Here is a 21672-nt window from a genome sequence, read left to right as displayed (position 1 = left end):
CTATACTGGAATATAGGCCGATTTCCTGCCTTCTCAAGAGACAGATTTGCTTATTTTCTCTAATTATAGATGGCTGGACTATCAATCACTCGAGTTGATATTTATGCAGGAAAGCAATACTGTGAGATTCGTAGGTATTTGAATTTTCCTACTGGGACGTCTGTGACGAACATCGCAGAGTCTCATCTTTCCAGGATTCCAAGTCCTCCGCGGAAGTTTTAAGATCTGCTTCTAGTAGAGCAATTGTTTCAGCACCCATCAATAACCGCCTCGGCAAGGGTCGCTGGGCCTGTCCTGTGACAACGTCTAAGAGCACTCTAGCCAACTGTTCTGGTGTCGAGAACATCTCCTGAACTGCAGGGTTGCTCATATATGCTAGCAACTGATTGAACGGGGAGGTAGGGGTATCATAAGCAGGATGGCGAGCGGCAAACTGGATATTCGAACCAAAGTCTGTCTTGATCCCTCCAGGGGCAACCACCATAAATTTAATATTCCAAGCAGGATCCATCTCCTTGGCAAACGATTCAGTGAAGCTGCCAAGGGCGAATTTGCTATTGAGATTTTAGCAACAGAAACGAAAATATTGGAGAACATGATGGTTTCACAGCGATATTTGAAATAAGTTGAGATATGAAGCTGGATCTGACCTACCTAGCGTGATAAAATGCACTACCGGGAAATGTCACAAGCCCACCAATGGATGAGACTTGCACTACGGTGCCACCCTGACCTGAAGGGTTCACCTCTCGAAATATACGAACGGCCTCTTGTGTAAGGAAGACCGGACCCCAAAAAAGAGTTTCCATTTGAAGACGGGCGTCTGACTCTGGCACTGTTTCGGTGTCGCCCATCACGGCGTACCCGGCATTGTTGACTAATATGTCAATGCGGCCAAACTTCTCTACAGCCGTAGACAAGGACTGCGTGATATCACTCTTCGAGGTGACATCCAGACCGAGTTTGAGGACACGAGGCCCGTCTGGTAGGTAGGAGAGAGATGCAACATTGCGAGCAGTGGCCACGACGTGATGGCCGGCTTGCACGGCAGTCTGGACCAGTGCTTTGCCAACCCCAGATGAGCAGCCGGTGACTATTTATAGATTATGCGGTTAGCTAATTGGTATCCTTCGATATATCAGATATTTACGTACTAAACCAAACAGGCTGCAAGTCCATGATTATAATGTAGGCGGAACGCTTTGTCTTGTGTGGGCTCTATAAGTGGCCAAGCGCATTAATTAGTTCAATCAAACGTGGAAACAGCATTATATATCTTTCGAAAACGAAATATTGGGCTGCGCATCCCTTCTTCGGAGATATCAGTTTAGACGGAGTTGACGGAGTTTACATGGTCAGCACGGCAGTTTAACTGCGTGGCTTTTGCGGATATCAGGGACGGGTCGGCGATTGCCAAGGTGAGTGGATAAACGTGAGTGAAAAATATTCCAATGGAATGAAAGGCAGCAATCGTTGGTGAGCATATCGCCCCACGTTGTAGATGTGCTGGAATTATCCATAGATTGACGCATGGAGTCAGATCAGCAACTAACCGGTTTCCCATCGGCCGAAGAGATGTTCTTCATCGGCTGATGGGCGGAGGGTTTAGCATTAGTCAAATCCCACGCCATTCGTTTAGTAGAGTTAATCGTGGATGAAGTGATCATGACAAATAGGTCACTTTGAATACTATAATGTTAAAAATCTTGGTATACGCAACTTACGGACTATATAGGATTGGGGAATTCTCATTGCATAAGACTCCGCTTACCAAAGACAACATATGAACATAGTTGATATTGGTATATGGTATTGTCCTAATGTCCGTGCTAAGAGCTATGAGGCCTTTCGACGTTCCCCAGGAAAGGAGGCTGGAACCGTCCGCGTAGCAGTTGAACAGGTTCCTCCACTCCAGTCACAGGAAGTTCTCATGCGAGTGCATGCTGTGTCCCTGAACTACAGAGATGTAGGCATGCTTCATGGCAAGTACCCAGTGTCCGTGAAGGAGGAAGGCATTCCCGCGTCTGACTGCGCTGGGGAGGTGGTGGCAATTGGGTCTGCGGTAACAAAGGTCTCTGTTGGAGACCGCGTGTCCCCGATCTTCGACTTGAAGTTTATCGATGAGCCGGATCCCGAGGGTGCGGTTGCCCAGCTTGGCGGTAATGTCGATGGCGTGCTACGACAGTATGCAGTGTTCGACGAGAAAGTGCTCGTTCGCATCCCACAGCATCTCTCCTGGGAAGAGGTACAGCTGAGAGTTTCATGCTACGTTGTTGATCTTCTAGGATGGACTAACACTTCCGTCAGACGGCGTGTATAACTTGCGCTGGGACCACGGCTTGGAATGCTTTGGGTATGACAGGACCCTTGGACCGGAGACGATCTGCTTTGATGCTAGGTAATGTATACCCTCCATCCGCGGGGTCTTACAACGAAAAGTCTAATACGTCGGTGGTCGCAATATAGGCACAGGAGGTGTGAGCATGTTTGCACTACTGATCTGCTTGGGTGCTGGCATCCATCCAATTATCACCTCTTCCTCGGACAAAAAGCTTCAGACTGCAGCAGCCCTGGGCAAGGAAGGGACTGTTGACGTTATCAATTATAACACCACGCCTGACTGGGAAAAGGAAATCCTGCGCTTGACCAAAGGGCAAGGCGTCGATATTGTACTCGAAACTGTAGGAGGTAGCAGCATCGAGAAAAGTGTTAAATCCGTGGCTACCCGTGGTCTTATATCTTGGATCGGGTTTCTAGGTGGACTGGAGCTACATAAGTTTGTTGATGCGTTGGGAAGTCTATTCTTGAAAGTGGCAACACTCAAGTATGTCCCTACCCTGTTCCCCACGATCCCCTTTGCCCGAGTGATAACTAGGGCCGCTACTAACAGTCTTTCTCCAGGGCAATTCAAGTCGGCTCAAAAGCTGACCAAGAGGGCCTCTGTCGGTTTCTTGAAGAAAAGCAGATCTCACTGAAGCAAATCATTGGCAAAACATTTGAATTCAAGGATGCTCCTGCAGCTTTCGATTATGTCTACTCGGGCCAGCAAACAGGGAAGGTTGTTATAAGAATTTGAGTCAATCATATTTTGTTGTAGACGGTGTTGGTGTACCTTTTACTCTGTTCATTTCTTTTTATTTCTGTTTCTAACTCTTCTCTTAGTCCATCAACTTACCACTGTGTTAAACATCATCCTATATTCAACAAAACGATCTGTACTGAGTGTCTCTGATACCCAAAAAATGGAAAACACGCCTAGGCTTGATGCACTCTTCCTTATGGTGGTGGAGATCTTGAAAAGCAACAAAGTGATAAGAAGATCAACCCAGCCTTGAGACCTACGTGGGTGAGCAGGCTTTCATCATAGGTAATACAATGCTGTTGTAACACACATACACAATGGTGGATATAAGAGAAGTTAATTTCCGAATACACCATATGAAGATTCATGTTTCACGGCTATAGATTGGTAATGAGGTCGCCTTGGCCATGCCGTGAAAAACGGTTGCAGAAACGAACAAATGGACCAGCTTAGTTCGCCCACGAGATTTCGGTGCGTATTGAGCTATAGATATGTAAGATATATAGAAGGACATCTAGAGACAGAATAACGCATTATTAAAGAGTAACTACCTTACACTATCTTACAGAAGTCCAACTATTTCATTGCAAATCTGGACGACTGTTCAAAGCAATGAAACACAAGGACTTTCATCTCGAGCGCAATATTAATGTAAAGGGGGACTTAAAACAAAATTAATTTTCTATCGTATCATTGTATTTATTCAGCTTCGCCAAGATGCTTCTTGAGGAATGGAAGCACTTGTTCAAGTGCGGGCTGAACAGCCTCAGGTTTATCATAAAGGTTATAGTGCGAGATACCAGGAAGAACAACAATCTGCTTTTCCTTCGCGCCAGCGCGGCCATAAACCTCCTGAGCGTCGCGGTAGGCACCGAAGCCACCGGGTTTGTCTCCGATAACGACCATGAAGGGTCGGGTCAGGAGTACTTCTGCATGGTTGAAGGCATCCCATGCAAGAGCGGCACTGTTAAATGAGAACAAACCGCTCGTGGCACCATTGGGGGCCTGGCCACGAGAAGTCTTGTAGTAATCGGTAGCCTCGATAACATCAATATCAGTCGTCGCCTTCTGAGCATCGGCGACCGAAGGGGGGAGGTAGTTCAACACAAAGCGCTCGCCACCTTGGGCCTCAAGAGTTCGTTGATCGGCCATCTTCTGCAGAGAGCCAGCAGGGTTGAATTCACCAAAGGCCTCGCGGGTAAGGCGGCCGAAATTGACTGGTGTAATGCCAACACAGCACTTCAGGCGGTAATCTGTCATGGCTGCATTGATCGCGTAGCCGCCACCACCGCAGATTCCAAGAACACCAATACGCTTCGGGTCCACATACGGAAGTGTCTGGATATAGTCGATCACAAAGCGGAAGTCGGAAACACGAAACTCAGGATTCTCTGTAAAGCGAGGATGGCCACCGGAGGCACCCTGGAAAGATGCATCAAAGGCAACAACCACGAAGCCGGCATCGGCCATTGCTTTGCCGTAAACATTGCCAGAGGTTTGCTCCTTGCAGGAACCGATCGGATGTGCTGATACAACGGCGGGGTACTTCTTTTTCTCGTTGAAGGCAGGCGGGAAGTGGATGTTGGCGGCGGTCTCCCAAGCGATATTTGGGATGCTAACTGTCTTAATTGTTTGAGACATTGTAGTGATTGCTTTGATAGGGGTGTTAGCTTTTGTGTGTCACTATCTTTGAAACTATGGAAGCGATGTGGATGGGAAAGGAGAGGGGGACGAGAGTTGGCTCTACTTATATGACTTTATTGGTGACGTCGAGATTAGGGTTTGGCAGATCATCGGCTATCGCTGTCGCTTCGGCCGAAAATATGAATCCACCCTATCTTATCACCGATATATCGGACTGAACCAGCAGGTCGGCCGAAACACGAGCGATGTTTCCTTCTGCTTTAATGGTACTCTAGCAGTGTAGAGTTCAATAACCTTAGTTGGCTCAGCAGATATGTCAGCTCACATACGTCATCGTTTGAGTTAATCGCTCTTCGGCCGATGAGCATGTCAATATCGAAAAGCTTAACGGGTTGGTTACCCTCATGTTTCGGTTATAAATATCCGCATCAATAGTCACTTCCATTACTTCTACATCTCTACTACTATTTCGTTTTTGGATATTCAACAACACCCACAATGTCTGCGATCAGCATTCCCAAAGGCTCCATCAACCTGGCTGGCCTTCTCTTCCAGCCCTCTACACCGACTTCAACCAAGACATCCGCCCTGATAATTGTCCATCCTGGTGGCAGTGTCAAGGAACAAACCGCCCAAACATACGCAAAGAAACTGGCAAACGCTGGTTTCATAACCATCGCCTATGATGCGTCCTACCAGGGTGCCAGTGGTGGAGAGCCCCACTTCCTCGAAGACCCGAACGAGCGAGTGACCGATATCTACGCCGTGATCGACTACCTTCAGAATCTCGACAGTGTTGACTCCGAGAAGATTGGTGTTTTGGGTATCTGTGCTGGGGGTGGTTATGCAACCGCAGCGGCCAAGGCAGACCATCGGTTGAAGGCCTTGGCCACAGTTAGTATGGTCAACATCGGAGATTCTGCTCGTAAGGGCTGGGATGGAGATGAGGACCCGTCGAAGCATGTCGAGGCACTTCGTGCCACTGCAGCCCAGATTACCGCCGAAGCCAAAGGTGCCGAGCGCGCCGCTGCACCCTACGTGCCTCCACAGCTTGACAACACGACCCCAAGGGACATGCGAGACGCTAGCGACTATTACCTCACCCCGCGTGCCCAACATCCCCGCGCCCAGAATAAAATGTTGTACCTCAGCTTCCCGCGGGTGCTCACTTTCGACGCCTTCCACCTGGCCGACGTGTTCCTGAAGCAGCCTGTCCTGCTCATCGCCGGTGACAAGGCGGGATCTCTCTGGCATACGGAGCGATTGGATAAGCTGATTGGGGGTGCGGCGAAGAAGGTCATTGTTCCAAACGGAGCGCACATGGACTTTTACGATAACGAGGCTTATGTTGGGCCGGCTGCTCAGAATGTTGCCGAATTCATGAAGCAGCATCTCGCCTAATGGCTCTGCGATGTTATATAGAGTGCTATATAGTAGTGCGATGATAGTGATATAGATAATGACTGAGCGCATATGATAGTGATATAGGTGCCATATGTAGCTGTCGCTGAAAGTACCATGGGTAATATCTTAATATACTTTAACCAGGGCGTAATGCTGGAACTGCAACTAATTTAGCCACGTCATGGTAAGCTTAGCACAGAAGTACGGGGAATGAGAATGTCTAGCCATGGAAGTAATCTTGGGAGTCTTTAGGGCTATGTATTTGGAACACCTGTCAAGGTCTGCTGTGTGACGGCATATCTGCAACAGTAAAAAGCATCGGCCGATCTAACGGTCGACTTTGCCCCAACGATCGGGAGCCCCCATTCAACAACCAGCGACAGTTAGCGCCCTTGATAGTTAACACTTCATATACTAACTGCCTAGTCACCTGGTTGAACGACGATTGAAACCATATAGTATAGCTGTTAGGCGCTCGTTAGAGGTCTTGAACTTGGAGATATGGTCTAATATTGCGAATGAACCGTATGAACCAATTATAAGGATTTCTAAGAATGCATGTTATATGTATCATGGTCACTACGGTGATCTGAGGCTGTACATGGATCTAGCTTGCTTGGGTGCATGAATAGGACAAGGTAGCCATCACTCCATGGTTCAAAGCCAAAGGTTCCATACAACACTTATTATACATGTTTTGCACTATTCAATGGGACCTTGGTAACAAAGCCATTGCATTGGGAGGAGATCCACAAGCTCCAGAAAAGTTCAACGGCATGGAGGTTAGCATGAAGGTAAAGCGGCCATTCCGGTGACAATACTTAGATACGGACTTTAAGTCCCAAAGCTCACCAATGTGAAGACCTACCAATGATAAGAAGTGGGGATGCAAGACTATATGTGCGGGTTTGTATCACGTCAGCCATGACATTCTCACAGTATACCGTAGTTGATATGAAGTGTCAGGGGTAGAAGAAAGTACCATAGTCTATTCGATTCTTTATGGCCTCTTTCATGACATTCGCACTGGTCGAGACGGCAGTTCGTGCATGGCGAGCCCTGAAACGCTACATCGCATCGGACCTTGCGGGCATGGCAACGTGCGCAAGCTATTGGGGCACGCCGGGCTTGACGAGGCTGTGAAGACAGCATGTTCGTATTATTATTGGCAGACACTTCCATGTCTGCAAGGGTGTGGTCAAGATTATAAGAGTAAATGCCCACAATTACTATCGGGGATGAGGCTTGTGTTCGTGTTGCTATGAAGGCCCTTTCAGTTTCATACGCGACAGTCCCCAGAAATAGCGGGAGTTGTAAAATCGAGTGAGCTGGAATAGCTGACCCGTCTCAAACTTTAGTCGGGTTTTCTGAGATATAGTCTACCGGTTCGCGGTCACTGCGTATCATTATATATGAGGTTCATCTGGTATGTGCTGGTGACGTACAGCAAGCCACAGTGCCTTCTTCAAACCCCTGACAAACGTCAAAAGAGGCAACATTAAATTACAGCATGACGTCTCAAAGTAAGAAAGACTATTCTTTTACATAGCTGTACGCGATGAGTTTTCGTTGTACCTCAGATGATTTAGGGCCTTGATCAAGATCGAACTTGGGTGCCAGAGCTGTTTAAGGTTAAGTGATTCTGCTTTCCCTTACCAAATGCCGAACCAGGGACAACAGGCGCAATTACTAGTCCGGCTGACATAAAGCGGACGAATAACTATCTAGTTACTTAGATTAGGTGTCTTTAAACTCCTCTCTCTTCGGTTCAGCCATTGGCGGTACGTTTCGGAGCCGTACAGGCTCGTCGGCCGAAGCGTTAGGCATTGCCAAACATTGGTCGAATGCAGATGAGAAATCCTCAAAAGCACTGACATCATGACTGTGCTTTCTAGGTTTTACCAGAAGAATTAAAAAGGCACCAATCTCATGGATCTCTCTGCCCCCAAAGTTCTAAATGTGCAGGGCTTTTGTTACCAAGGCTTGCACTCAACACCCCATGACAATGGCTTCACGATATTCTGCCGTACACGAACACCCACAGGGGCCTGGAGATGCCCGTCCAACGGCGCTGCAGATTGTCAAGAACGAAGGCGTTGAAAATGCGTTCGCCGGAAAGGTTATCCTCATCACAGGTTGCTCATCGGGCATTGGTATTCCCACCGTCCGAGCGCTCTAAAAGACGGGTGCCACTCTTTATCTGACTGCACGGGATATCAACAAAGTCAACGAAGCCTTGAGTGACATCATTGACAGTCCCCGTGTCCATGTCCTGCACCTTGACCTCACATCCCTTGCCTCTGTTCAGCACTGTGTTGAGGAATTCACGTCGAAAAGCCCAACATTGAATGTGCTCATCGAAGATGCAGGTGTTATGGCATGTCCAGAGAGCCGAACAGTGGATGGGTTTGAAACACAGTTTGGAAGTAACTACCTCGCACACTTCCTACTCTTTTACAAGCTGAGACCTCTCTTGCTGGCTTCCTCCGCGCCTGACTTGCCTCTCGCGTCATTATTGTTGCCTCCAGCGCCCACCGAATCTCTCCTGTCCACTTCGACAATATTAGTCTTAGCGGGGAGTATGGGCCTTGGAAGGCCTACGGCCAGAGCAAGACCGCGTTAGTGTGGGCCGCCAACGAGATTGAGAGGCAATACGGGCCCCAAGGGCTGCATGCCTTTAGCCTGCACCCCGGTGGGATTCAAACAGAACTGCTCCGCCATGTCACAGATCAACAGAAGGCTGACTGGGCTGACAATGATGTATTGTCGAGGTACTGGAAGAGCCCTGAGCGAGGAGTAGCTACGACTGTGTGGGCATCCGTGGCAAGAGAGCTAGAAGGCCAGGGAGGCAAGTATCTAGACAATTGCCAGATTGCTGAGCCGCACGATCCAAGTAAAGGAGATTTTGCACCGGGCTATGCTCCATGGGCCTATGACGAGAATGGTGCGACAAGGCTCTGGTCTACTACCCTGGAAATGCTGCACCTAGACGCTGAATGACTCCACCCTGCATGTTACTTTGTCACATAATATCAAATATTTAACATACAAAAACAATATGTCCTTATCCATTGCTGGTTTACTGAGATGAACTATGTCAGTAAATCCTTCTACATCCTACCATCATGTTCTTGACTGCACCACTGCTACAGGTCACTCTTCATTTCCGGAACGTGTACCTAGGTCCTAGGCTGGAACATGTAGCCACCAGAGTCTACCAGGGGACTTCAGGGAACTGCGGCATATCAGCTAAAGCCTGTGCGGGTTCAGGACGGAGGTATATTTCTACACAGCTATAACATATATATATGTATTTATTACCTCAATTTATTAGTTCTTTAGAAAGTCTCAATGGTCAAATACATATACATATTTTATTGCCTAGGGAATTCTGTCTGACTGCTGATAGGTCTGGCATAGGAGATCCGCCAGCTGAGCAGCAATTGGGGGTTACATCGAGAGCGAATTAATTGAATTATAGCGGACAGGCCGAAGCTTTCGGGAGAGCATCGTTGCTTCCTAGGGTGGGACTGAACCCTATCAGAAACAAGAGTGGAGACCGGGGTGATCAGCTACAGGCGTCTGCGCTTGCACCGGTCAACAACAAGACGTGTTTAGCGTGTGATACAAGACGGGGTTCCCTGTCACTCCAGCCTCCTTATGATTTTCTTCTCTCTGGTCGCATCTTTCCTGGGTTCTGTCCATGCCTCAGCTTCTTCGACAGAATGTTGTCCCGTCGCAGAACCATCGTTGCGGCCTTCCTGGCCGCTTCCTGGCCGCTTTCTGCCTCCTTAGTGCACATTATTTCTGGCATAAGGAGCCTCCAAATCTAGTACGTCCACTACAAGAGAGACGGTCTCGCTTATGGCAGCATCTGCATCCTTTACTGAAAAAGTATGTGCCCGATTGTCCCAAACCGATCCAGAACGGCAGCCCAGGTCTCCCACGATTTGACGCAATACACGAGACCCCTCGCCAAAATCTCCTTACCAACGTGGATGAAATACTACAGCCCATGCAATCAGCCCACGATGGCGTTGTTCAGGCCATCCAGAATTTTGACATCGGTGATGCTTTCGTTCCGGGAACAGTAGGAATAGTGTCATCGGCCGGAGGCACATATTTGCCTACTTTCGTGGTGTCTCTATCGTTGCTGCGCCGGACGGGATCGACGTTGCCAGTGGAACTCTTCATGAAGGATCGGACAGAGTATGAAGGGCATATTTGCGAGGTGGTTTTACCCCAGCTGGGGGCAAAGTGCTTGGTGCTCTCTGAGATACTGGCAGATGGGAATGAGACCAAGAGCATCCAGCCCATAGAAGGGTTTCAGATCAAGTCGTTCGCCATGCTTTTCTCTTCTTTTGAGAAGTTCCTATGGCTGGATGCCGACTGCGTTCCTCTGCATGACCCCATGGCACTCCTCCAGTCTGAACCTTTCCCATCCACCGGCCTAGTCACTTGGCCAGGTATATTTCAACATTTCGCGTCAGCCCGAACCCCCTTCGACAACACGACAAGCTACCAAAGCCGGGGTAATTCTTGTCTCCAAGTCAACTCATACCCGCAGCTTGCTCCTTGCTGCGTACTATAATTACTACGGACCTAACTACTATTACTCGCTACTCGGGCAAGGTGCACCGGGCGCAGGCGACAAAGACACCTTCCTCCACGCGGCGACTGCCCTAAACCAGAGCTTTTACGCCGTCGGTGAAACCGTGGTTGATCTCGGAAATCTGAAGCCCGGAAATCCCCAGGCCGCGATCAATGCAGGATACGTCCAAGCAGATCCGATCCAGGACTATGATCTGACAAGCCAAGGGAAATGGCGAGTCCGGGATCCGTCCGTGGCGAAGCCGCCTCGTGTCTACTTTATTCATGCTGGTGCTCCAGAATTCAACCCAGGGAAGGAGCTTCTGGGGCCGAAGCTGCAGGGGTTTGATGGAAGTCCAACGAGGTTGTGGACTTATCCACCAGAGGCTATGAGACGGCTCGGGTTTGATGCTGAGCGTATATTCTGGGAGGAGACTATGTCTGTAGCGTGCACAATGGAGTCCGCCTTTGAGACTTGGAATTCTAAAAGTGGACTTTGTGACACCGTCCGGGCCCACTGGAAGGCCGTTTTTGAGAATCCGGATATCAAGGTGCCAAGGCTTACTGATAGCTAGATTCTTTCTATCCACAAATTCTCCTTTCAAGGCATATCCGTGCCAATCATGCTGTGTACATTGTGTGACCATTGCAACCAACAGACTAACTTAGTAACTCATGGTGAACAGGCCATAGCAAAATATTCCAAAATGAGATGAAACGAGGAAAGGAAAACACAGAAAAAGAATATCGAAACACAGGATACCATACTATTCCTTATATTTCGATATCATTCACATCAGTGGTCACCAAGGTTTGCTCCAAGACATCAAAGTTCCCGGCGGCTCCAGCCTGTCTGGAATTTGGTCTGATTAAACCGGGGTAACACGTGGGCTTCGGTGTTGAAAACCACTTCAGTGAGCGGGAGAAATTCCCTTGGAGAGAAAAGAAGGTATAAATACTTCAAGGTCTCGGTCTACAATGAGTTAGTACTACCCAACTCCGAACTCCGCGGGTTATGGCGAGAGATTGTGCATTTTACCAGCCAAAAGCTTTCCATATTATCACGTTGTGGTGTGGGGACCTTGGTGACATCCTGCAATGATGTGTATCCTTCGCCATCTTTCACTACCATGTGTTCCTTGAACGCCTTGAAGATCTCCCATCCCCACTTTCGGTAGATGGGATCGTTGGTCACACGATACATCAAGAAAAGACTTTCAACCGTTTCTGGTCGCTGCAGATTATGTGCATCCAGAGGTTTGATATTCAAGTCTTGCTCCCAGGAGGACTTGTCGTTGTTACTTCTAGCCATGGGAGGTGAACGAGATGATGGCCCCATATCGGCCTCGTCGACCTCAAACCAGGTAATCTCCGGAGCTAGACCAGAGGCCGTGACTGCATACATCGCCCAGCATGTTTTCATAAGCTCCCGTGCCAGTTGCATCTGTTGCTCTTTCTGAGAGTTCCAGCCGGGCAGATTTCGCGCCTCCTTCTCAGTCAGTCCTTCAGTCGCGCCGATCACGATGGAGCCCGGTAAGAAGCAAACAAGATGATCCATTTTAGGGGATAATGGTCCACCTATACCATGTGGCAGCTCAGCAATAAACTGAAGCTTTGAATGCTTTGTACAGGTCACTAAATGCTTTTGTATCCCGGCCAATGCTTCGTCCCACATCTCACGGTAAACTGGTTCCTGTCCGGAAGTCTGTAAGTATTGTTTGATTAAGTATTCTGTATTCACATCAGCCCCTTCCTCTTCCAATTAAAGGGTTGCCATGGGAGTCTACCATAGTATGAATCCCCGCGACTTCCAAGACGAATTTCTTTGTACCTGAAGTGTCCAGTATCTGGGTGCACAAAGATTGGGTGAAGGCCATCCTGCATGCGATGATCATCTATAACCTTCATGACGTTTTCGGCCTTACGCCAGTAAACCTCTTTATCGGTGAGGTGGGCTAGATACTTCATCTCCAGTTGGAGTGTGGTGACTTCAGCCGTAGATGAAGCGCCACCATCTGCATGAGAGGGAAGGCCTTTTCCGGTCCCAATATTAACGCTGGCATATGGGATCCCTGATGGGGAGTCATATGCACCAAGCAGCCGATCCGCTAGATCGACAGCTCTGGACAGATATATATAGTCCCGGCGGGAGGAAATGTCCGGAAGCAAATTAGACAAGTAATGAGCAGACAGGAGCCCTCCAAGCATGCGGATGGTCATCTCAAAAGTGTTCACATCCTGATCTTGATTATAAGTCAAGTCACGGTTAAGCCACTTCCGGGCGTCGGAAAGCTGCGCGGTCAGGTTCATAATCATCAATGTATCTAGGCTGTCGACGATGATCCACCCTAGACCGCTGGGGCTCATTTGTGAACCAGTTTTGGAGATGGGATGAAAGCGATCCTGCCCTGTTCGAGGTATCAGTGATATTTATTCGCGCAAGGTGGTCCATTGACCTTTCCAGATACTGTTGAGACAACACGACGAAGCATATATCAGGAGAAAACCTACCCCAGGCATACTTAGCGTAAGCATCCCAACTAATCACGAAAGAGTCTTTGACCTTCTCCCGGTGACTAGACCAATAGCTGTCTTTGTCGATGGGTCGAAGAAAGTCCAAAGACGTTCCCCAGCCTCTGGTTTGAACGTGTCTTCCTATTATTAGGGCTAGTAAGCTGGTAAATACATATTTACCAGGCCAACTTAAGCCAAGCAAAGGACACCATCGAGAAGCTCTGGGTTTCTGTGACTGTGCACGCTTTTGCTTCCGCCGAACAACCTTTGATGACATTATTTCTGACAGGATATCTGATGGAAGGGATTCGGGCTTGGGGCAGTCAAATAGGGGCCTGTGGAGTAGGAAACAAAGAGAACAACCGACGGAATTAACGCCGAGGGACTTGTCCCACTCTATGATTTTATCGTGTGTCCAATATGCTTGGATGTGATTGGCACTTAGCCCTAGTGTTGTTGTGCCGTGACAAGGGTTTTTCCCTGGTTTTGGGCTTTTGTCGATCATTGGAGTATGTTGTCGCACCTGAGCTATTAGTAGATGCAGCACCAAGAGGAGTCTAGCGCCTGCACTACATTAGCTCTACACCGGTCTTAGGAAACTAGGCTCCCTCGAGGGATCTCCGACTCGCCAAAAGAGCTTATTAGGCGCCCGGCGTTGAGACGAAGGTTTGTTTATTTTCTAACCCGTTAGTCCCCACCCCCCTTTGCTTCCTGATACTCCCTTCCGCGTTGATGTTATATACTATATCCTATTCGGAATATGACTTCTTGAGCTAATTTTGTCTTTACAGGTGAGTCATAAATCATCAATAACAGAAAGGGATTTCTCTTCGCACGTCCACTTAACGGAGATTCCACGACAGTGTACTGGGAGAAGCCATCTGTGTGGCCCAATGTCGGTGACGTTGTATCCAGCTGAGACGAGCGATGGCACAGTCACATCATTTATTCCTCTCACCACAGTGTGGCTCCCCCCTTCAGGATGTGCAAGTTACTTTCGCTTGAATGGACCAAGTCTAGTAGCCTGGGACCCTGGCTACGGACTAGATATCGATACAAATGTGAGATGTGCACCCTCAGCAGTAACAACCTGGTGGGAGCAAGGAGCGTTAGGTGGTGGAGGTTCCGAGCATACAGCAGTCAGCATTGGCCCTCTCACATGCCCCGAGAACTTCTCAACCGTTGCGTCTTCTGTCAAAAATGGTTCTAGTACGCTAGCCATGTGCTGTCCTTCGTGAGTTGATGCATCGCTTGATTTTCTAGATGGACACTGTCATCTGATACTCGTCACATCAGAGGATATTATCTGGCAAATAGAACGCCAGGTAAAGTCAATGGAGACTGCCTATCCGACGTCTCCTCCGGTATGACCCTTACTTACGCATCAACCCCTTATAGCGACAAAACTGCCTGGAAAACAGAGACTACCACGGTGTCCAAAAGCTCAACGGTTGGCGCAATTGCCGTGGTTGGATGGAACATCAGATTCGCGACCCCGACTCCCACTTTGACACCCACAGCCACGTCAACAACGACCTCTGGCACCCGCAGCGCCTCCTCCGAGACAACCACCAGTATCACCACCTCATCGACACACGGTGATCTCACAATAGGCGCCAAAGTAGGCATTGGTGTAGGGGTAGGAGTTGGTGCAATCGGTGTGATAGCATTACTAGTCGCGTTATATTTCTTTAAGCACCGAAAGCGCCGAGCTCCGGCTGAACTGCCGGCTGAACTCCCTGCTCCGGACCCAAGACAGCCCCCCATGTATCAACCAGTTTGGCCGCCTGTCCCAATTGCAGAACTTCCAGCGACAAAGGTTCGTCCTGGTCAAGGGTCTATGGCCCCTGCGGAGTTGGGAGGCTGACGTCGGATTATGGGTGGTAAACATGGTATGACAGGCCCAATACCCCACGGTGCTTTTGTATTTTATTTTACGGACAGGATATTTGATACTAGTGATTAGTATGAGTATATTCGTGTGTATTAGCATTATAATGTACAATTGTTGAAGTGAAGAACCACTATTACGGGGTATAACAAGCTTCTCCATACTCTCTGGGTGGTGGTTTCTGATGGCGCTCGATACTATGGTATACATCTTGGAAAATGATGCTTAGTGTGTACAGTAAAGAAGCGTTGGGAATTACGTGGAAATGCCAATGACAGTTTGAATCGGTCAAGTGAAGTCGTGATAAAAAACAGCTTCGTATTTTCATTAACAGGTTTTTACCATACAACAGGCCACGCCTCTGAACCTTTTATACCTGGAACGGTCGACAAAGGTTTAGACTGAGTGAATACGTTTGCATCGTCAATGAAACATGCCTTTGGTCACGTTAAATCCAACCATTGCTCAAAGTGTTCTAGGGAACAGGACTCTAAAACGCTGCGTGCCAAGCAATCCAAGCGCTATATCCACAAATTAAGCTTAACCTTGGGTTGAATTGTGGGGATGAGTGGGGCCGCACATTCAAAACTCTAATCTTGTTACAGCTGTGGGGCTCATGGCTTTGGCCCCCAACGGCAAAGCGGGTCTTGTTTAGTGTTAAATACGAATACCTTACCTATTCGCAACTATTTATAGGTTTAAGATTACCTTTTGTCCCAGGTAGGTTATAACGAGTGAACACTGTAAGAAGCTTGGGAAAACCATAAGAATGCAGCATGATGGACCCTGGTCGGCTTCATTACTAGGTTACTTCAACAAATTGCGAGAAGGATCGGTGTTGCCAGGTGGTTGTCGTAATGTTCGACGATAGATTTGAAGATACAATACCACCGGCTTAGCACGTTGTGTACTGCCCCTTTGGCAGGAGAACGGGTTTCTCTTTACCAAGGAGGGACTGGTTGCGATCGGTAGCATGGTGACGGGGAAATGAATGTTCGTCATATATTCATCTGCACTTCGAGCGACTATACTTATATTGTTAGGCGTCCTATTCTGTTAATTTATATGCAGTCAGCAGCCCCTCTTTGGGTATGTTGGAGAGGCGGCGCATGGGAGGGGAAGAAAGTTGTCGTAATAAGAATAAAGGGTAAGTGCTCTAGAAAAGAGTGTCAAGATACGGTACCTTTTATTTTCTATCCGAAGTTAACTATTCCTGTAAGATTCTATTGTTCTATTTCAAAATACGTTAGCCATGGAGAGACCTTTCTTATATGAAGATGTCGAAAGCTTTAAAAGAAAAAGGAAAACAACAAAAGCAAGTCACAGAATGTAATCCTCAAAAAGACTGAGTAGGGAAGAGATATATCAAGGAACATTCACGAGCCAGGCCACATGTTTAGCAAATTGTATGAACTGCCAAGCAGAAAATAACCCCAGCATGAATGTCTGTTCATAGTTGACTTTGTGAAAGTCGTATCAGGTGTCCTTCAGTGCAAATCGCCTTTTTGTCGATATGAAGCAATAAAATTGGAAATAGATTTAGGTTGCATGGATCTTGAGCCGTCCCACCGTAGCCATCTTCATCAGCACACGACCAAGGCCAATTGGGTTCAACTGCCCAGGCAAAGAGATTTTTTAGTTTGGCCAACAAGAGTAGGAAAGGTATCCATCCTCTACTTGCTCAAATCTATCCAATTTCTCCAGGTAGCTTCATCATAAGAGGTTCCTGGCATCCACCACTGACATGCTTTTTTAGCTCGGGCCTGGTCCGAACAATCCAATCAACTGATCCATAATTCAGCCTCGCGTCTAATTCCAACCGTTCCATCTCCCTGACATCCGGGCGTAGGTTGCCATTTGTGAGATATAACTGGGAGAAGGAAGGAAAACTGCAACCTCTTATTGGGGGTGTGATTTCCAAGCTGGAAGGAGTCCGTAAGCGAACACGTCAGATACACCTTACGTATACCGGTGTGCACCGTACTAAAGGTTGCCTCTGACAAATCTAATTTAAGATTGGCGAGATATAGACTGGGACTCAGGCACAGTGCCCCACATCATGTGATATGTCCTGGGTTCCTATATCTATGCAACATGCCCAAAAAGGGTGGACGCATCGTCAACATGTTAACCGGTGCGGCTGGATCGGAGCTGATTTCGGGCGCGTATGGACCACAGAAAGAGGAGGATGTACACATTGTTCAGCTCAGTTGGAGTTCTATGTCTTGTTAAGACCATATCTCTGCTTACTTACTTTCTTTTGAATAACCTATTTTACTTTAGCCCGAAAGTATGAATGTATCGGATGCTTATCCAGGACATCAGACTGGCTGGAATATTCAGTATACAGCACTGTAATTCTAATCCGCAGTCACATGTGATGGATAGATAACTTGTCGCGAACAGACTGGGATATAGGCCGGGGTGGTATTAATTCCTTATTCAGAGGCTCTCAGCTGTGATGATCAGTATTTTCATTCATTCTAATTTTCTGAATCTAGAATCCAAAGAGGCTCGCCCCTTCGGCGGCCCGGATGCATCCCGCAATCCTACAGGATCGAAGGATTCCGCTCAGCTATTAACCTTACTCACGCGAGCAAGGTAAGCAGGTATAAGGATGCTGATTCGGACACCATGCATAATGTGGATTGGTCATGCGGAGGATATTATCAATAAAAATTGGTTTGAGCGATGGTATTGGAAGTATGCTGGCAGTTTGGGTTGTCTGCCTCCTTCTACTCCGTCAGCAGGTTGTATCAGACGACACACTCTTTTCCTTCTTGTATATCGATTCAGTTAGTAGACCATCACTTCTTATCATATATAAGACTGCTCCTCACCAGTTCCTAGATACACTACTTCTCTCCTTGGACTTTAACAGACCAAATCTTGTCCAGTTCCAGATAGTCACCCTTCTTTCCCGTCTTTCTGACACGCTTGCGCTTTTGAAGTCTCCATCAGGCACATAATCAGGTATATCCTCCACCTATATCTCATCAAGTCACACCGCTTCTTATAGGCCCAATCGCTAAGAAGATACACCACTTTACCAGGTTACCTGACAAACAAGCCCAGAAGACCTTCCATCTTCCCGAAACCGCCATAGAACCCTCTGCCAAGATGTGCGTCAAGTATAACTGTGGACATGCCCTGTACTGCGACACTCCCTGTTCCAAAGTCAGGGATATTGGCTGCCGATGTTCTAGCTGCGGTTTTCCGTGAACGAGAGTAACCATCCGAACGATGAATGAAGCGCCTAGAATTTGCGCAATCGTGGGACAGAATGAAGAACGAGGATGCCGTGAATAGTGAAAGGGTAGTGGATAGTGAATATGCCCCTATCTAGAGGGTGAACGAAATCTGCTGAGGGAACTGCTTCACGGAAGTCACTGTCATTATAGCGCAGACACTCGTTTTTTGGCAATATTGTTTATTATCTGAATTTTCTTTAAGCACTAATACCGCGCCTATGTCCTTGAACATTGTGAATCCATTGTAGGGTTCCTTTTGGGCGTGAGTCATTGCTTGGACGTGAGCGGCTAGTTGGATAGTGGTCAGGGGTCCTTCGGTTTTGGAACGTATATCATAATATTACCGAGGGATGGTTGAACGGAGTTTCTAATACTTTCTTCTTGACTAATGGGTAGACACAGTAAACCAAGGCCTGGCAGATATGTTTGTGGTAGCACGCGGTGGAATGTCCTTTTCGTACATAAAGCACGAGTGCGGAACCCAAGGATACAAATTGTAGCGTTTTAGGTCCGCTGCGCGTTCACAGCATTGAAAAGAGTCTTACTAAAATTTCTTACGTATACCGATGTGATCATGTGTCAGAGACAGCAGCCCTGCGCTCTTGACCAACTCCCCTCAACTGCATATGTTTGTCTCTATTTCAGTCCATTGGGAGGAGCACTAACTATCTAGCCGTCACATCAATGTTCACGTACTAAATGGTGCAATCTCTGCTGCAGACAATTGTTACAATAGTTTACCTCGTTTTTATGGATCGAAGTAGAAACTAGCTGTGAACAAGACATGTCATCAAAGGAGATTAAACCCCGGGGTCTCTTTTATGGTTATTGTCATCTTTATTCTTATTTTTTTCGTTCCCACTAGTGGCCTTAGTCGAAAAACAATCAAATCAAAAGTCTAATCCTGAGGTCGGATTGGCATCAATCCACTTCCCTTGTCGACGCCAATCTCAACGCTCTCGCATATCGCGTATTTCATAACGACGGATGCAACTGCTAGAAAGCTCACAACACATTACTCGGGTGATTAGTGAGAGCCATACTCAGCCTATCGTCTCCATCCCAGCTGCCCATCATTGACTCTTGAGGTGAAGCGATAGTCTAAGAATGTGGAGTGAATCGGTGTGATTCATACTCGCAGCTATTCCTGATAATCCCCATCTTTTTCATCCCGACTGTTTGGGCATGCAAATTGATATGCGCGATCAACAGCATCATCTCGAATTCCTTCAACCAAATGACATCGAAACTCTTCGAGGTCCAGGTAGAACTTTCGTGACGCATCGAAGTTTGGAAAGCTATCATGGCAGCGTAAAGGGATTACATCGCCAGCGTAGATAGGAGGTAAACCTCCGGTGAGCTCAGGGAACACTCGCTAGTAAAGGGTCATCAAAGTTAGCTGTGTCTGCAACCAAAGGAGAATATTATAGGTGAAGTGCTCACAGCACGGCCTCTTCTGTAAGGTTTAGAGTCCTTTAGCACCCAAAATTCCAAATCGGCGGTAATTGGACCAATCCAATCCTCGACCTTTACAACATCAACAATATCATAATCAAGTTCCTTAGCCGGGGTGCTGGGGATCTCTGTTGCTCGGTCTTGGTGAACATCGTTACGTGCCGCCAGTGACAGAATAGCGGAATGTTTACTTTGTCCAAGCGGGTTCCCGAAGTCTTTCAGAATCTTAGCAGCACGGGTTCTGAATGCGTTAGTCTTCTGGTGGTTCCGCAGCTGTTTCTTATCCTCATTGAAATCTGCCAGGATAACAAGCTGAACTTGGCCACGACCATGGAGCAGCCATTGCTTCATATCAAGTATAAGATCGTCATATGTTTCACTGAATGCCGATTCAAAGATAACAGTACGATAGCGACGGTATGTCCGTAAGTCAGAGAAAAGAAATGATAGGTCAGGGGACTTCCTTAATGCCTGATACTTGGTGCCTTTTTCTTTGATTTTACCATCAAGATACAGTGAGGGAGTTCCAAGCCGGAGACCTCTGGCTTCTTCCGGCGTAAGGATCTCGTTCTGCAGTCTCTGGAAGGACCAACTCCCAAATGTCCCCAAGGCTTCATGGATACAAGAAGTCATTGCATAAATAAACAGATAATCTTCCTCGAAGTAGTATCTCGCTCCAGCGTTGTCAAGAAGCTGCGTGATCTGTCTGGAGTGTATCAGTTCGTGATCGAGTGGAAGGTCAAAATGGGATTCCCGATGGCGGCTTGAGAGATAGGTCTTGATCGTTCTGATGGTCTTGTCTAACTTTTGTTGGACTTCATCCTCGGGTGTGCCTTGTCTAGTGAGACCCTGTACGAGTATACGTGCCTCAGATACCGAAGCCTGGGACGTTGAAGTGACCGACGACATGTTTGAAGGAGCTGTCAAGGAGCGAAACAAAGCGGACTCGGAAGAAGGAGGCATGATGATCAATAGTTGCGGTATGCAAAGGTGGAAGGAACGATAGAGGAGTTGGTGTGAAGTTTTGGTCCTTGGAATCACATGACATTGGGAAGTGAGATCAGATGAGATCATGATTCGCTTATGGCTTTGCTCTTGTAAGTTCGGATATCTGGTACAAACCGGAATCTGCTTTTGGGAATCTTCCTTTTGTTTGGCCTTCTTCTGGTTGGATTGTAAAGGCAGTGGAACCTGACATTTATTAGTGTGTCTTTGTCTTTGATGAAAGAATGCCAACTCACATATGTCTGGTACAAAAACTGATCGAACAGCAAGTCCAGACGACCATAGACCTTCTCGAACGGTGCCAAGTTGAGCTCTAAGGACTCATTATTGATAGCTGACGCGGGTGTAACGTGCTGAGGGGACGCCGGGGAGTCTTCAATGTTCTATTCAGAGCTCATTTTGAGTCCGTTGTGTCTGTTGAAGAGGAGGTTAGAGGACGATTCTTTCCTAACTGGTTGAGGAGGCATTTCTGCACCAACACCCCAGAATGCATGACTTACAATTAAAACTGGTTGCTGAGGCGTGAAGACAGAATCCGACAATATCTAGGATGTGTACTTCATGCGATGAACAACAATAAGGAGAAGGCAAAAGACTTGCGTACTAGATGCTTATGGAGATTGGATGAAAGACGTGAGATGGGAGATAAAGCAGCTGAGGTGGGAGATGCAAGATATGGGAGGAAAAGGCGACAACCAAGTCGGTGCAAGTGGAAAATGATGAAAAGTAGAGGAATGATGATTTGAGAATGGCGCACTACTCCACGCTTCAGAAAAGAGGACTCTCTCTGTCTACAGCTATTGTGGGATCAAGTTCCCCTGGTCCCATAATCCGCT

The 21672-nt window shown here is 47.5% G+C and overlaps 9 protein-coding genes across 9 annotated transcripts; 5 read left to right on the top strand and 4 right to left on the bottom strand.

The window, feature by feature from the left end:
• Positions 1-146: 146 nt before the first annotated feature.
• BDV37DRAFT_290803 (uncharacterized protein) lies at positions 147-1179 on the bottom strand (the record flags this gene model as incomplete). The annotated part of the gene is made up of 3 exons (XM_032088810.1): positions 147-554; positions 655-1093; positions 1155-1179. 3 exons carry the CDS (start codon positions 1177-1179, stop codon positions 149-151), a joined length of 870 nt encoding a protein of 289 aa, XP_031936147.1.
• A 604-nt stretch (positions 1180-1783) lies between these two features.
• On the top strand, positions 1784-3076 carry BDV37DRAFT_288146 (zinc-dependent alcohol dehydrogenase family protein; the record flags this gene model as incomplete). Its single annotated transcript, XM_032088233.1, has 4 exons — positions 1784-2245; positions 2308-2398; positions 2467-2824; positions 2902-3076. 4 exons carry the CDS (start codon positions 1784-1786, stop codon positions 3074-3076), a joined length of 1086 nt encoding a protein of 361 aa, XP_031936146.1.
• A 705-nt stretch (positions 3077-3781) lies between these two features.
• Positions 3782-4793, bottom strand: BDV37DRAFT_290799 (alpha/beta hydrolase; the record flags this gene model as incomplete). Its single annotated transcript, XM_032088809.1, has 1 exon — positions 3782-4793. Exon 1 carries the CDS (start codon positions 4721-4723, stop codon positions 3782-3784), a length of 942 nt encoding a protein of 313 aa, XP_031936145.1. The 5' UTR covers positions 4724-4793.
• Positions 4794-5224: 431 nt separating this feature from the next.
• Positions 5225-6127, top strand: BDV37DRAFT_290798 (alpha/beta hydrolase; the record flags this gene model as incomplete). The annotated part of the gene is made up of 1 exon (XM_032088808.1): positions 5225-6127. One exon carries the CDS (start codon positions 5225-5227, stop codon positions 6125-6127), a length of 903 nt encoding a protein of 300 aa, XP_031936144.1.
• Positions 6128-8135: 2008 nt separating this feature from the next.
• Positions 8136-9130, top strand: BDV37DRAFT_275762 (uncharacterized protein; the record flags this gene model as incomplete). Its single annotated transcript, XM_032085447.1, has 3 exons — positions 8136-8249; positions 8313-8647; positions 8698-9130. 3 exons carry the CDS (start codon positions 8136-8138, stop codon positions 9128-9130), a joined length of 882 nt encoding a protein of 293 aa, XP_031936143.1.
• A 703-nt stretch (positions 9131-9833) lies between these two features.
• BDV37DRAFT_288142 (nucleotide-diphospho-sugar transferase) lies at positions 9834-11295 on the top strand (the record flags this gene model as incomplete). The annotated part of the gene is made up of 2 exons (XM_032088232.1): positions 9834-10596; positions 10649-11295. The coding sequence occupies 2 exons, from the start codon at positions 9834-9836 to the stop codon at positions 11293-11295; spliced, it is 1410 nt and encodes a 469-aa protein (XP_031936142.1).
• A 251-nt stretch (positions 11296-11546) lies between these two features.
• BDV37DRAFT_290797 (glycoside hydrolase family 47 protein) lies at positions 11547-13511 on the bottom strand (the record flags this gene model as incomplete). The annotated part of the gene is made up of 4 exons (XM_032088807.1): positions 11547-11693; positions 11760-12451; positions 12508-13128; positions 13232-13511. 4 exons carry the CDS (start codon positions 13509-13511, stop codon positions 11547-11549), a joined length of 1740 nt encoding a protein of 579 aa, XP_031936141.1.
• A 616-nt stretch (positions 13512-14127) lies between these two features.
• BDV37DRAFT_275759 (uncharacterized protein) lies at positions 14128-15101 on the top strand (the record flags this gene model as incomplete). Its single annotated transcript, XM_032085446.1, has 2 exons — positions 14128-14468; positions 14531-15101. The coding sequence occupies 2 exons, from the start codon at positions 14128-14130 to the stop codon at positions 15099-15101; spliced, it is 912 nt and encodes a 303-aa protein (XP_031936140.1).
• A 4416-nt stretch (positions 15102-19517) lies between these two features.
• On the bottom strand, positions 19518-20740 carry BDV37DRAFT_275758 (uncharacterized protein; the record flags this gene model as incomplete). The annotated part of the gene is made up of 2 exons (XM_032085445.1): positions 19518-19751; positions 19820-20740. The coding sequence occupies 2 exons, from the start codon at positions 20738-20740 to the stop codon at positions 19518-19520; spliced, it is 1155 nt and encodes a 384-aa protein (XP_031936139.1).
• Between the last annotated feature and the right edge of the window lie 932 nt (positions 20741-21672).

Source organism: Aspergillus pseudonomiae (genome assembly GCF_009193645.1).
Source record: "Aspergillus pseudonomiae strain CBS 119388 unplaced genomic scaffold BDV37scaffold_110, whole genome shotgun sequence".
NCBI classification, from domain to species: Eukaryota; Fungi; Ascomycota; class Eurotiomycetes; order Eurotiales; family Aspergillaceae; genus Aspergillus; species Aspergillus pseudonomiae.
The sequence above is the reverse complement of the archived record's forward strand: the minus strand, read 5'-3'. Positions and strand labels throughout refer to the sequence as shown.